The sequence below is a fragment of the Haemorhous mexicanus genome, chromosome Z (assembly GCF_027477595.1).
Source record: "Haemorhous mexicanus isolate bHaeMex1 chromosome Z, bHaeMex1.pri, whole genome shotgun sequence".
Lineage (NCBI taxonomy): Eukaryota > Metazoa > Chordata > Aves > Passeriformes > Fringillidae > Haemorhous > Haemorhous mexicanus.
This window is the reverse complement of record NC_082381.1, coordinates 60,117,423-60,129,922: the sequence shown is the minus strand read 5'-3', so window position 1 is coordinate 60,129,922 and position 12,500 is coordinate 60,117,423. Positions and strand designations below refer to the sequence as shown.

The 12,500-nt window shown below is 35.5% G+C and overlaps 1 protein-coding gene across 1 annotated transcript in view; it reads right to left on the bottom strand.

Annotated features, from left to right (window-relative positions):
• The window catches only part of PTPRD (protein tyrosine phosphatase receptor type D), a 368,121-nt gene that overhangs the window by 79,818 nt on the left and 275,803 nt on the right, over positions 1-12,500 (bottom strand). Inside the window, exon 20 of the mRNA XM_059874048.1 lies at positions 8,201-8,313. Coding sequence (XP_059730031.1) covers positions 8,201-8,313 — 113 coding nt within the window. The remainder of the gene's footprint in view (positions 1-8,200; positions 8,314-12,500) is intronic.

Sequence of the window (12,500 nt, the reverse complement as noted above, 5' to 3'; positions counted from 1 at the left end):
TCTGCTTCTCTCCCATTTTCTTATAAATTTTACTTAGGACTTGGCTACTCTCAAAATAAGATTAGTCATCTAATAATTGGACGGATTGATCCAGATCAAGCACCCCTGTGGAAAATATGTGGGTGAAAAGGCACAAGAGAACTCTAGATTGATCCAGAAATGGAGGTGGACTGATGTACATCTAAAACAGTGCTTGAACAGAGAAAATAATAGAGACAAAGATGTTTAGACCTTTTCGAGCGAATCGTGGGAGAGAGTTATTATCATATAAGGACTGAGTGGTAGTTTGGCTAGAGAGGGAGGACACAGAGCCAATCAGGGAGGCGTAGGGGACTGAATTACTGCTCAAAGCTGTAAAAAGTAAAAGCCAATCGGAAATGGGAAACAAATTAGTAACAGCAGTAGACCATCATAATCAATCATCTTGTACATACAGGCACTTCAGACATGCACAAAACAGCGTCTGGCAACTCAACTAAGATATTTAAAGGTGCAGTTACCCTACTGTAAATATAAAAGGTCATAAACCCAGTGAGTATGAGACTTGCTCATCACACAATGAACCTGACTAAATCACCAGCTTCATGAACACAAATAATAATAATTAACTTACTGTGAAGGAATATTTTTCTAAAGATGCTGAACACCCATTGTTTTAAAAATTATTTTTATTTATACGCTTCTCTATATGACACTTGACATTTCCAAGAGGAGATTTCACGTTAAACATTTTGTGCAAATAGGAAATTCAAAGGTAAATTTTTCTAAGGCAAAAAGAGGAACTACTTACAACTTCAGAACCTGACAAATTTTAACTGCATTTAAATCCTTCCTCTATGTCTCATTTTCAGCAATTACGCTTTGAATAACTTTCCTCAAATAACATTTGGCAGTTAACTTACGAAGTAATTGCATTTGTTCTATTTTCATACTTTAAATACATAAAATGGGCTCTATTGATATGATAGAAGTAGTTATTTTTTAAAAGAACTGCTGGAGGGTTTTTGTTATGTAATCAGTCTGTGAATCATAACAGAATATGCTATGAATAAACATCCTAAGATGTCATCACACCTCATGCAAAAGCATGAGGCTTCAATTGAGCAGGTGTAGAACTTGACTCAAAAGATGCCAGTTAAAATACAGCTAAACTCACTTCTTTTTGTGGTTACAAATAAGAAAATACACTTATTTGATGACACACTCCCACACCAATCAACATATGTCATGACAACACAAAAACTTAAAGACAAAATACAGCTAAATTACAACAGGTCCTGTGACATGCTGAAAAGTCAAAAGAAATATCATGCTGAAACATGCTTTCAAATTCTCTTTCAAATATGGTATCTCTTTTTTTTTTTTTTAAAAAAAGAGATATAAACACCTGAAAACTCAAAGAAAAGAAAACCCCCAAAACTACCACATGCAAAACATAGTTGAAATTGTACCCATTAAAAAATCTTATAACCAAATTTGGTAGAATATTGCCAAATGTAACTGATCTTATGCAGCCCTTTGCAGTAATCCCTTTGCATGTATTAAATAACAATGTATGGTTTGATTACAGTGTAGAATTATCCTCTGGTTAATCTGTGGTAAACACATGACTAAGGAACATGAAATACTATTTCTGCCACAATTTCAAGGAAAAAACTAAAAGAGTAAGGCCAGAAATCATACTATTTATATTAACAGACATTAAACCTGTTAATTATACTTCTTTATCACAGCTAATCAAGTGAGTGTTTTAGGCTTGTCATTAGTGTGTTAAATTAGGATTTTGTTTGTTGTCAGCGTTTTCTGATAAAGGCTTTTAGAGACATTTATGACACATACATTTATTTACCAGTTTGGAACTGTAGGTTCACATACCCACAATAAACAAGAACAAAGTTAGAAATTAAAGATCACAGAAATTTCTTTAGGAAATGAGCGTTACTTTAAGTCCGTGTTGAACTAATTGTCTGTGACTTTACAAACAACTAATTTTCATTTAATAATTTACAGAACACTCTTTTACATACCAATCTATGCTGAATATGATATCCCTTTACAGAAAAAGGAAATGATAAGTAACAGTGGTTGTTGAGACTTATCCTTATCAAAAAGATAGAAAAAAATACCTACTTTAAATTCTGACATAGAAAATGGAAAAAAGTAAGGATAACCCTTATTCAGTAGGAATTCAGCGTTCATGAAAATTTATCAAGAGTGCCTTTAGTACATGAAAATTACTGTAACTTTAAAATTTCATTTTCACAGAACCAGAGCTAGGCCAGAGCATGAAATTACAAAGACAAATTTACAAGACAATCTCTAGAGAAATATATCAATTCTGCAACAGCTATTCTAAAATAATTGCAAATGCATATATAATATTGCAAAACTATTCCACTTTTATTCCAGAATATTTTATGTTCTTCAAAACTTGGATCAATTATTTTCTAATGAAGACATTTTATCTTTTTCTGAAACAGAGTGAGTTTTAACAAGGAGCACTGGGGTCTCCACAGCCTCACAGCAGAAGCACCACCTCTGAGTGATGTGTACAAGTCACCTATACTGAAAACAGGGGAAAACTAATTTTCAGATCCTGATCTAAAAATGTCAAATACAGTAAGATGTTACAAAAACTATGGTCTAAAATCCAAGGGGGAAAAAAGGGATAACTCTTGTGAAGAGAAGACTTTTGAGCTTCATCTCCTAGCTAACCAGATTCTGGGTTCCTCCAGGTTTCAAAGTATAATGGGATATCAGAGAAGTGCTGTTTGCACCGGAAGCTGTAACTCTCTTAGGTGCCTAAATCCTCCATGTGAGACACGTGCGTAAGAAGAGCTATATGTATCCTGGCTCACTACCAGAAAGCATTTTAGTCTTTTTTTGCCATGGAGACAAAGCACAGTACTTCCTTCAACATTGTCTTGATTCTCATAAACAGATGTTGAGGGGATAAACTGCGCAAAACAATTTCTGCTGCTGTGCAAAGCAGGTAACTAAATCCAGACATCACTTTTTCAACCTTTTTGGTTTTTTTTGTTTGCACCCTTTTCCTCTGAACATGTTTTAAGCTTTTTCTGCTTTATCATGGAAATAAGTTTGTGGAAATTCCTTAGCAACTCAGGGAATAAGTGAGCACTTATCTAATTACAAAATAGAAAGGTCTTAGAGCTGTAGTAACACTATTTATTTTTCTTGTATTTAAAAGCATCTTATTTAGTTCATAAGATATAATGAGATAATTGTTTAATTGGCACCCAATTACAAAAATTACTTATAAGTGTGACACATTTTATAGTTAAATGAGGATAAAAAAATCAGTCACTTTTGAGGCATGATTCAATTTATTTCTCTGGCTGATTGGCAGATTGAAGTCTGCCTGAGCCTTGGATCTCTCAGAACCCACTCAAACTACTTAATTTCAGTTAATTTTCCTCTGCACAACCTGGCTGTCTTATTTGATGAAATCTTTTGTGAGGCTTAATTATTACCCTTTCTTTACCTTAACTCTCCCATGTGGAATAGAGACCTCGAAAATTTGTGCACTAGGGTAATGATTTTAATTTCGTGTTTCATAGGTAACTTGTAGACAAGTAAGGATGTGACAGACTTTTCTTCCACTATTCCAGTTGTGGAAAAACAACAGACTTAAAAATGAAATCCTACTGAGAGATTGGGTATTTTCGTGTTTACTCAAAGAGAACTTGGCACTGCTGTGACCCACTCACTGGCATATGGGCTTATCTAACACATACACATTTCTGGATAACACACACGGACCTGGGATCTTGGTCCCAGATACAGAACTGTGGGCTATTCCAAATGTCAAGGCAAAGTGTAAAATGTATCTATGGAGTTACTTCATCCAATAAGGAGAGAAGCCAGAAATAAATTTGATCCTTTCTGAGCAAGGTAAGATAGGAAACTCCTTAGGTTAGAGCTCTTTAGATCTCTTTACATTATTGAAGAATGTAGACAATAAAAAGTGAAAGGAAAGCCAAGACATTTCCTGTGCTGTGCTGGTAGGCTGTGAAATTTTATAACATCCTCATGATGAATTGAAAATTTTATGACAAGTACAACATATTTGTACCAAAATAGTTGTCTAAATATCACCAAAGATAAAATATTGCTTTCTCATATTTTGTGTAAAAAATCTATACCTAATCTTCTGCATTGGGAGTAATTTAAAATTGTGGTTAGAAGTGCAAATTTACCCCAAGGACTTAGGTTTCAAATTATTTTGATATCTCTATCTGATCAGGTCTTTCCTTATACAAAATATATGATTGATAGCATTTTTAGAATGTGGCTGTTTAGACATCTTTTAAAGTACTAAAGTTTATGACAATCAATAATTTTATAGGAGTGCCTCATTCACTTCTCCAAGTGAAAACTCCCCATCCAGACATGGCAATGTAATTTAGAATCTTTTTCTCTAACACTTCTGTAGATTATGGATTCTTTCAAAATTGTTTTCCTCTCCCACTGGAAGTAGTTGGTCTGCCTGGAAAGCTCCAAGCAAACTGTGGATGCTTTCATAATCTAAAGAAATATATCATTAGAATAACAACTCTTTCAAATCATCTACATTGATGCACTTGTACTGATAGTATATTTACCACTCTGTCCTTTGTTTAATCAGTAGGCAATGTTGAGAAATGCCTCATTTTATTAGGGCAACAGAAGATTTGTCAGTAAAAGGAACCCAATACCTAACCACATCAGCCCTACCCCCTTCCCTCAGTTACCTCCTTTGCAGTACCCCCCTATCTAATTCTGCTAAATTTGCAGAATAAATTGCAGAAAATAAAACCCATATATTTGAAAGTGAAAGAACAACAAACCCAACAAAGATGATATCCTGGATGTATAGCCTTTCTGTAGTTTCTCTATGTTCACTTTAAAAAAAAATAAGTATTGCCTATTATTTGATGGTGTATTGCTGGTTGGGAGATGAATAAATATTCCAGTAGGATATAAACACCTAAGTTAAATTTATTCAGATTTTAATGACATGGTAGCCCTAACTGAAGCTAATTTCAGTGAAATTCTGCTTTTACTAACAAAAGAACTGTAGCTCGATTTCACTGTGACTGTTTACATATTAAGAACATGTTAGCAGAGAAGTTAACAGTGTAACAAAGTAAGACAAATCTACCGGGGTAAGATTTTTCTCCTTTTATATTTGGTTGAGTAGTATAATGGCCTGACCTGTGTCTAGGGACCTTAAGAGGTACAATAATAAGAAAAAAGAACATCATTTGACGTACTGTATTTTCAATAATAATGGTAATACTCCAGTCTGTGAAAAGGATTATGCAAAGAAGAGGAGTTCCTAGTAGAAACAGATGGCAGATGTTCTGCTCAAAGAGCTTCACAGAAAACTGCAAACTTCACAGATAAACTATAGCCCTGCAAGGAAAAGCATGTCTTAAATCCTCTCCAGCTCTCTTCAGATCAATGACATGGAATTACTGTGTCTACAAGTGCCACAAATTCTGTCATTTCTTAATAACTTTACCTTCTCAATGTAAATTAAAAATTAATTACAATAAATTAATTTTATATGTTAGCACTTGGCAGCGGGGTTTTTTTCCCTCATGTTTCATTTTAATTATGATGAATACTAAACAGATAGGTAAGATTTTGCATCTAAATAAATGGAGTGCAGAAAATTAGGCTTATCTATCTAGTTATTATTCCATTATTTATTGGATGAAGAGGGAAACATAGTGACAATTGATGAGGCAAAGGCTAAGGTAATTAGTGCCTTCTTTGCCTAAATTTTTAATAGCAGAGCTGGAAGACAATGATGGGGAGCAGAATTAAGTCTCCACAATCCTGGAAAAATGGTCAGCAACCTGCTACACCACTTAGCACAACTGTGTGAGACTGGAGGGGATCCACCTAAGGGTGGCAAGTGAATTGATTAAAGTACTCACTAAGTACTCCTCCTTCCCTCATGTACCAGCAGTTCTGCCTAACAGGGGATATTCTTGTTGACTAGAGGTTTCTAAACAGGACATCCATCAACAAGATGGGCAAGAAGGAGGATCCAGGAAACTATAGGCCTGTCAACCTGGCCTTGGTGCTGGGGAAGGTCATTGAACACATCTGACATTGTGGCTTTTGTCAGCAATTGCAAGGCCAGCAGGAGCAGGGCAGGGCTTGTCCAACCCTGTACTCAGCACTGGTGAGGCCACACCTCAAATCCTGTGCTCAGTTCTGGAGCACTCCAAGAAAGACATGGAGGTGCTGGAGCATGTCCAGAGAAGGGCAATGGACGTGGGGAAAGGGCCTGGACCATAAGTCCTATGAGAAGCAGCTGAGGGAGCTATGCTCCCTACAACTGCCTGAAAGAAGCCAGGTGAGGGCAATCTCTTTTTCCAAGTTAACAAGTGATACAGGAAGAGAAAATAGCCTCAAGGTACGCTGGGGAGGTTCAGACTAGATATTAGGAAAAAATTCTTCATGATGAAAGGGTCATGAGGCATTGGAACAGACAGACTTCCCAGGAAAGCGGTGGAATCACTGGCCTGGGAGTGCTCAGAAAACATGTGGGTGTCACACTTCAGGACATGGCTTATTGTTGAACATAAGGTGCTTGGTTAATGGTTGGAGTTAATGATTTTAGAGACCTTTCCCAAACAAAACAATTCTGTGATTCTAGTGAGCCATTTACTTCACTCATTATATATCTGTATACAAATAATTACTTCTTTTAGGCATAAGCTAGACTTCAAGAACAATATTTTTTTCTTTTCACGTTTCAAAGATTTGTATTTATATTTCTTTCACTGTAAAACTCTTTAAAGTTTTTACAAAAGTGCTGAGTAACAGATGAAAACTTCACCCAGAAATAATGAGCCACCACTGAAATTGTAGACTCAGAAGGACACTGATTAAAACCTTTCAATTATTTGCATTTACTGTATTTAAGTTCCTATGCTAGACAGGTCCCAGAGCATGCCAACAAGATTCCCACACTAAGATGAAGTTAAATTAGAAGATGTGCCCCTGAAACACACCTGATTTGCCCCAGCTGATAGGAGGAGTATACTGGAACAGACTGAAAAAGCAAGGCTGGAGCAAAACTCAAGCCTCCGGACTCTTCCCTTCCTACTTCTGCCATGTGCATGAAGAGTGGGTCTTTAGCCACATTCATTACTCTGCAGACACACTCCTTCTGGGGCAACATCAACTCAGTACAGTCATTATTTAAAAGATCAGGAGCGAGATTTGCATGTTCACTTAACCCTTTAATGGTATTTATCATGTCAACTTCAGCAGCTAATTGTCAGCATCTCAAGCACTTAATTTCCTGCTTTTATGAACTTGAATTCACTACCTTTTTTACTTAATATACTAAGCTTGACATAAACATGAGGCTCAGGAAGATTTAGCATCTAATTAGCATCAGACTCCATGCAAATATATTGCAGTAGAAAACAAGTCTACTGGGACATAACTTAATCAAAACAAAGCCAATTTAAGTAAAAGTTGATTTCTGCAAAAGTGGTAAAAACACTATTTTAAATATTTCTCTGTTCGTGCTTCTTGACTATCAGATTAAACAGCTCTAATAAAACAGTGATTAATGAAAAAAATTAATAAAGTATTTGAGAGTGTGTTCCTTCTGACCTCAAAACTACTGACATTTTAATATCCTCCTTGACCATAACATACAGCCTTATTCTCAACATCAAGACCATTTATCTAGCTATGCATTTCTCTTCTGTATTGTACATTTGCAAACCAGTGGAACTCACCATGATGTTAATATATTACCTGATAATGCAGTAGATAAAAGGGAAGCTTATTTACAAAGAAGTGTCCATAAAAATATCATTAATAAACAGAGGGATGTATATTTCCCAGTAACATTTTCTAGCATTTTTAGGTTTAAGTTGGAATTTTAGCAAATAAAACACACCCATACAGCATATGTGTCTTTGGGTTTTTTTTTTCAAAACTTCAATTTTTTTTTTCAAGCAGGCTTTTCTTTTAAAAAAAGAAATTACTTAATTATTTCAAAAGCTAATGAAGAAATACATTTTGCAGCAAAAACCAAAAAAATACCCTCCCAAACCCTCGATCAAAATACATATTTCGAAACAATCCATGTTTCTTTTCTGTAACAGCATCAGTAATCAGCCTGTGATCACAGAAGTCTCAGTGAGTTATTGCTGTCTCTTACCCGGAGTTTGAAAGTTAAGGCGTCGCAGCTCCACTGGATCTGTGGGATGGTGAGAGGGGACCTCCTTGCTGTTGGGTATGCTGCTCTTTCTAGAATCAGATTCAGCCCTCTTCCTGCATGGAGAAGGTGAATAAACAGAAGAGAGATGTGTGAGCTTCACAGAGGTGCCTGAATGTTGACATTATATTTTAAAGGCAAGATGTTTATTTCTGAAAAAGTATTTGATGCCAGTGCAAAGGTAATATAATTATGAGTGGTGGGTAGGGTACCTACAATTTGCAGTAGTAAAATGGTCAGAGAGAAAATAGCTGCATTCTGCCCTAAATAGCTCTTCCAGAACATCCTTCTGGTCATCCTAATACTTTACTTTTATAAGGTTAAACCTATAAAAATTCAGACAATTCTCCTATTTTAAATGCTATACCTTATACTTTAAATACTACCTAACTATACCTTATACTTTTACACCTTTATAAAAAAGCAACCAACGCTTGAGCTAGACCACCCCAAGTTATTGTCATTAAATATTTCATATCTTATACACAGAGTTCTGCATTGCTATAAAAAATAATTTGCACTCTTTAGGTATTTCTAGTATGAGAAAGAACAGTACAGAAGACACTTTTTTGAGAAGACATGTATTCTTTTCACTTTCTAAGATGCAAGAATTTGCTCTGTTTCCTCTCATCTCTGTAAGAGCTGAAATATGCAATCTTCACATGTCTTATCAGGGCTACATATATCCAAGGCTTGGATCTGTATGAATATTTCTAAACAAATTAATACTTTCACTGCAAAGGAAGGAAAATAAAACAAAAAAAAAATAGACAGAATGAAGGAGACAAAAGAGAAAGAAAGTTGTCTATGCTTCCCTTTTTCTAGAGAGAAGCAGAATCCCTGAGTGTCCTCACTGAGATTTTTGCTAAAACTGACTTCCATTATCTGTATGTATCAGTATCTGATGTAAAACATGGAGAACCGTGTTACATGAAGAGTAGTTGCCACTCTGCATTTTTATACAGACAGTGGAATCTTTCTTCACAAGCTATCTGTAGGGTCCTGAATAAAAACACAATGTGGCTGATAATTTTTCTGAAACATAAAATGAAGAAGCAAACAGAGGAAGAGAATTTATGTTGTGAAAATAGAACTGAGATTATTTTAAAGGTAATGATAGCAGAATGTTTCCCAGGTGCCCAATATTTACATTAACATAACACTTTCTTTTTCCTCATTGACTCTCAATGTAACAACGATAAATCTGTTATTACTCCAGTCAATTCTTGCTCCTTTTGAAATAATGAAGTCCAGGTGACATACAGGGAGATTTCAAAAGTTATGAAAAAAAGTCAAACACCATTGCTTGAATTTTTGAAAGTCACAAGTCCTCTGGTTTTATTGGGGAAAAAAAAAAAGTTTTACTGTAAAAACACTCCGCCTGTTCTACAGCACATACCTTAACATATGTATTAGTTTGTCTTTAGTGAAGCAATAAAAATTTAAATCCCATTATCCTGTTTTTAGTCTTTTTAAAACAAAATTAGTACATATAAACTCATTTGAGATTCCTTTCTTTTGATTTTGACTACTCCCAACTCCTTTCACAGTAGCATTCGGCCCTAGTGCTCTTTCCTCTTACTGAAGATGTGCGATATAGCTTTCAAAAAGTCGCTTACCCTCTAATTCCTTCTCTTCAAGTCTAGGAGTCTTAAGTCTCCTTAAGTTTCTGGAACTGTCCAGGGACAAGCTTCATTTAACTTTTTTCCACTTGGAAGTTAGTACCAGGCTGCAATTTCATATTAATCCAATAAAAGCACTAAAATGTCTTCCAATCATGTATCTGAACATTTTGAATACTTATAGAATCACAGAGTGGTTTACTATGAATTATTAATTGGAGGATTATTCTGATTTTTTGAATCTCTTCAGCCTGAAGAAGATATCTCAATTCTTCCAGATTATGCAATGATTCTGAGATAGGTGGGGAAAAAAATTCCAGAAAGGAAAAATGATATCACTGTATCATTTTCATTGGTAGAACTATAAGTCAGTGTTGAGTTTATGTCTATGGGACATTACGAAGATTCAGAGCAGCTAATGCCTCAACTACAACCATGGATTCCTTCAAAAACTTTGATTATTGTGTACAACCACTGCTTTCATATCACTAAAATACAAATAAAATCACAAGAGCGCTGCTGAGCTCTGCTATCTCTTGAAAATGAACCCCATGGAGACAAAAAAAAACCTCAGAGAAAATTTGCTGCTTGTATTACATTACTTTTCAGTGCTGTAAATAGCATAGCAAATCATCTTGCACTTGCCCTCATTGATAGATTACTGCCTACATTCACTTAAGACTGACAGATGCTTTGTCTTAGATCATTAGCATGATGACTTTTTTTCTTTTTTCTCCTTTTCTGTATTAAATGAAGAGTGATTATTTTTCACTTCTCACCTGTCAGGTTTACTGCTCCATTTTAATGCAGCAAGAAGGGAAGAAAAGGTGAAATGTTAGTTGACCAGCAGCACAGAGAATAATCATGAAAACAGGAGATACAAGAAATTTTGATTTTCAGTAAAGATATGCAACTAAACCAAATTAAGCTATGAGAGCTCATCAAAATATTCAATGCTTGGAAGTCATAGAATAAATGGAGGACCCAAGGTCATGTCCAAAGTAAATCTTCTGTAGAAAAATACACCTCTATCTGCCAAGAAATGAGACTTCAAATTTTAACCAGTGAGACAATGGAGAATGGGTGTTTAATCTGAGCCATGAAAGTCATGTTAACATCACCTTGAAAAATTACTTCTCTCTGAGATGTAGCTCCCTCTTACTTTCTAGAGAGAATAGAGATGAGAGGAGGGAAGAGAGAAAAAATGAAACTGGAGGGCAGGCTAGAATGGGAATGAGGAAAAAAGGGAGAAGAGGAAGAGAAAACAAAGAGATGAACAAGGTTTGATATTTGAGACACATAAGACCTGCACTAAATTTAAAAAATAGTAATAAAAATAAATGAAAATTTCTAAAACTATTTTACAAAACCAGGTAATAAAATAACAAGAAATTTTTAACAGTACCCTGGAAAGAAAGGGAATCATAAATCTTTTCCAATGAAGTATTACATGCCTTTTTAGATTTAGAATGAATGCCATGTACTAGAGTTCTGCAGTGATCTGTACAGATCTGTAGTGATCTACGATCTACAAAGATTAGGTAAATAGGAAAAATAATTTATTATCTCTCACCAATGTGTTGTATTACGAACACACTCACACACTATAAGTACAGTGTTTATCTTTCTCTTCATAATAAACATACTAAACAGGGGTTCTACAAACATTTTAATAGCTTGTACTCTGCAATGACCACATTACACACAGTATGAGAAAGTCTTTAAAATTCTTCATCATCAGTTAAGGCTTCCCATTTTCCTGTTTCGCATTTCTGTGCTTTTTAAAATTTTTTAAACATCTGGGGTTTTTTCTCTTAGAAGCATATTTCTTCTTATAGTTCAAGACTCAGCAGGGGACCAGCAGCTCAAAGGAGGTGATTCTGCCTCTATACTCCACATTGCTGAGACCCACCTGGAGTGCTGCATCCAGTATTGGGATCATCAGTACAAAAAAGACATGGATCTGTTAGAGTAGATCCAGAAAGGGGTCACAAAAATGATCAGGGGGATCAAACAAGGAAGGCTGAGAGAACTGGAATTGTTCAGCCTGGACAACAGAAGGCTTTGGAAGACTCTCTTGCATCCTTCTGGTACTTAAAGGGATTTCCTTAAAAGAAAGATGGGGACAGGCTTTTATAGTAGAGCCCATAATGAGAGGACAAGGGGTAATGGTTTAAAGTGAAAGAGAGTAGATTCAGACTAGACAGAAGAAAGTTTTTTTTTTTATTTTTTTGGTTTTTTTTTTAATGATAAAGGCTATGAAGCACTATTTAATTAGATTCCCCAGAGAGATGATGGATGCCCTGTCCCTGGATACTTTGAAGGCCTGTGGATGGGGCTCTGAGAAACCTGACCTAGCTGAAAACGTCCCTGCTTATGGCAAGGGGTTGGACTAGATGACCTTCGAAGGTCCTTTCCAACCCAAACTAATCTATAATGCTATGATTCAGAGTGCTGGAGCTACTATGTTCAAAAGATTTAAGCTTAGGCTACAGTCTTCTTAACCAAATCAAAAAGCTGCACTTTATAAAAGCAAACAATACAAAGTCTGTCAAGATGGCTTTAACTTCCTTAGAAATTGAAATATCTAGAATGAGGAACCTTTTGCTCTTCATCAGTGG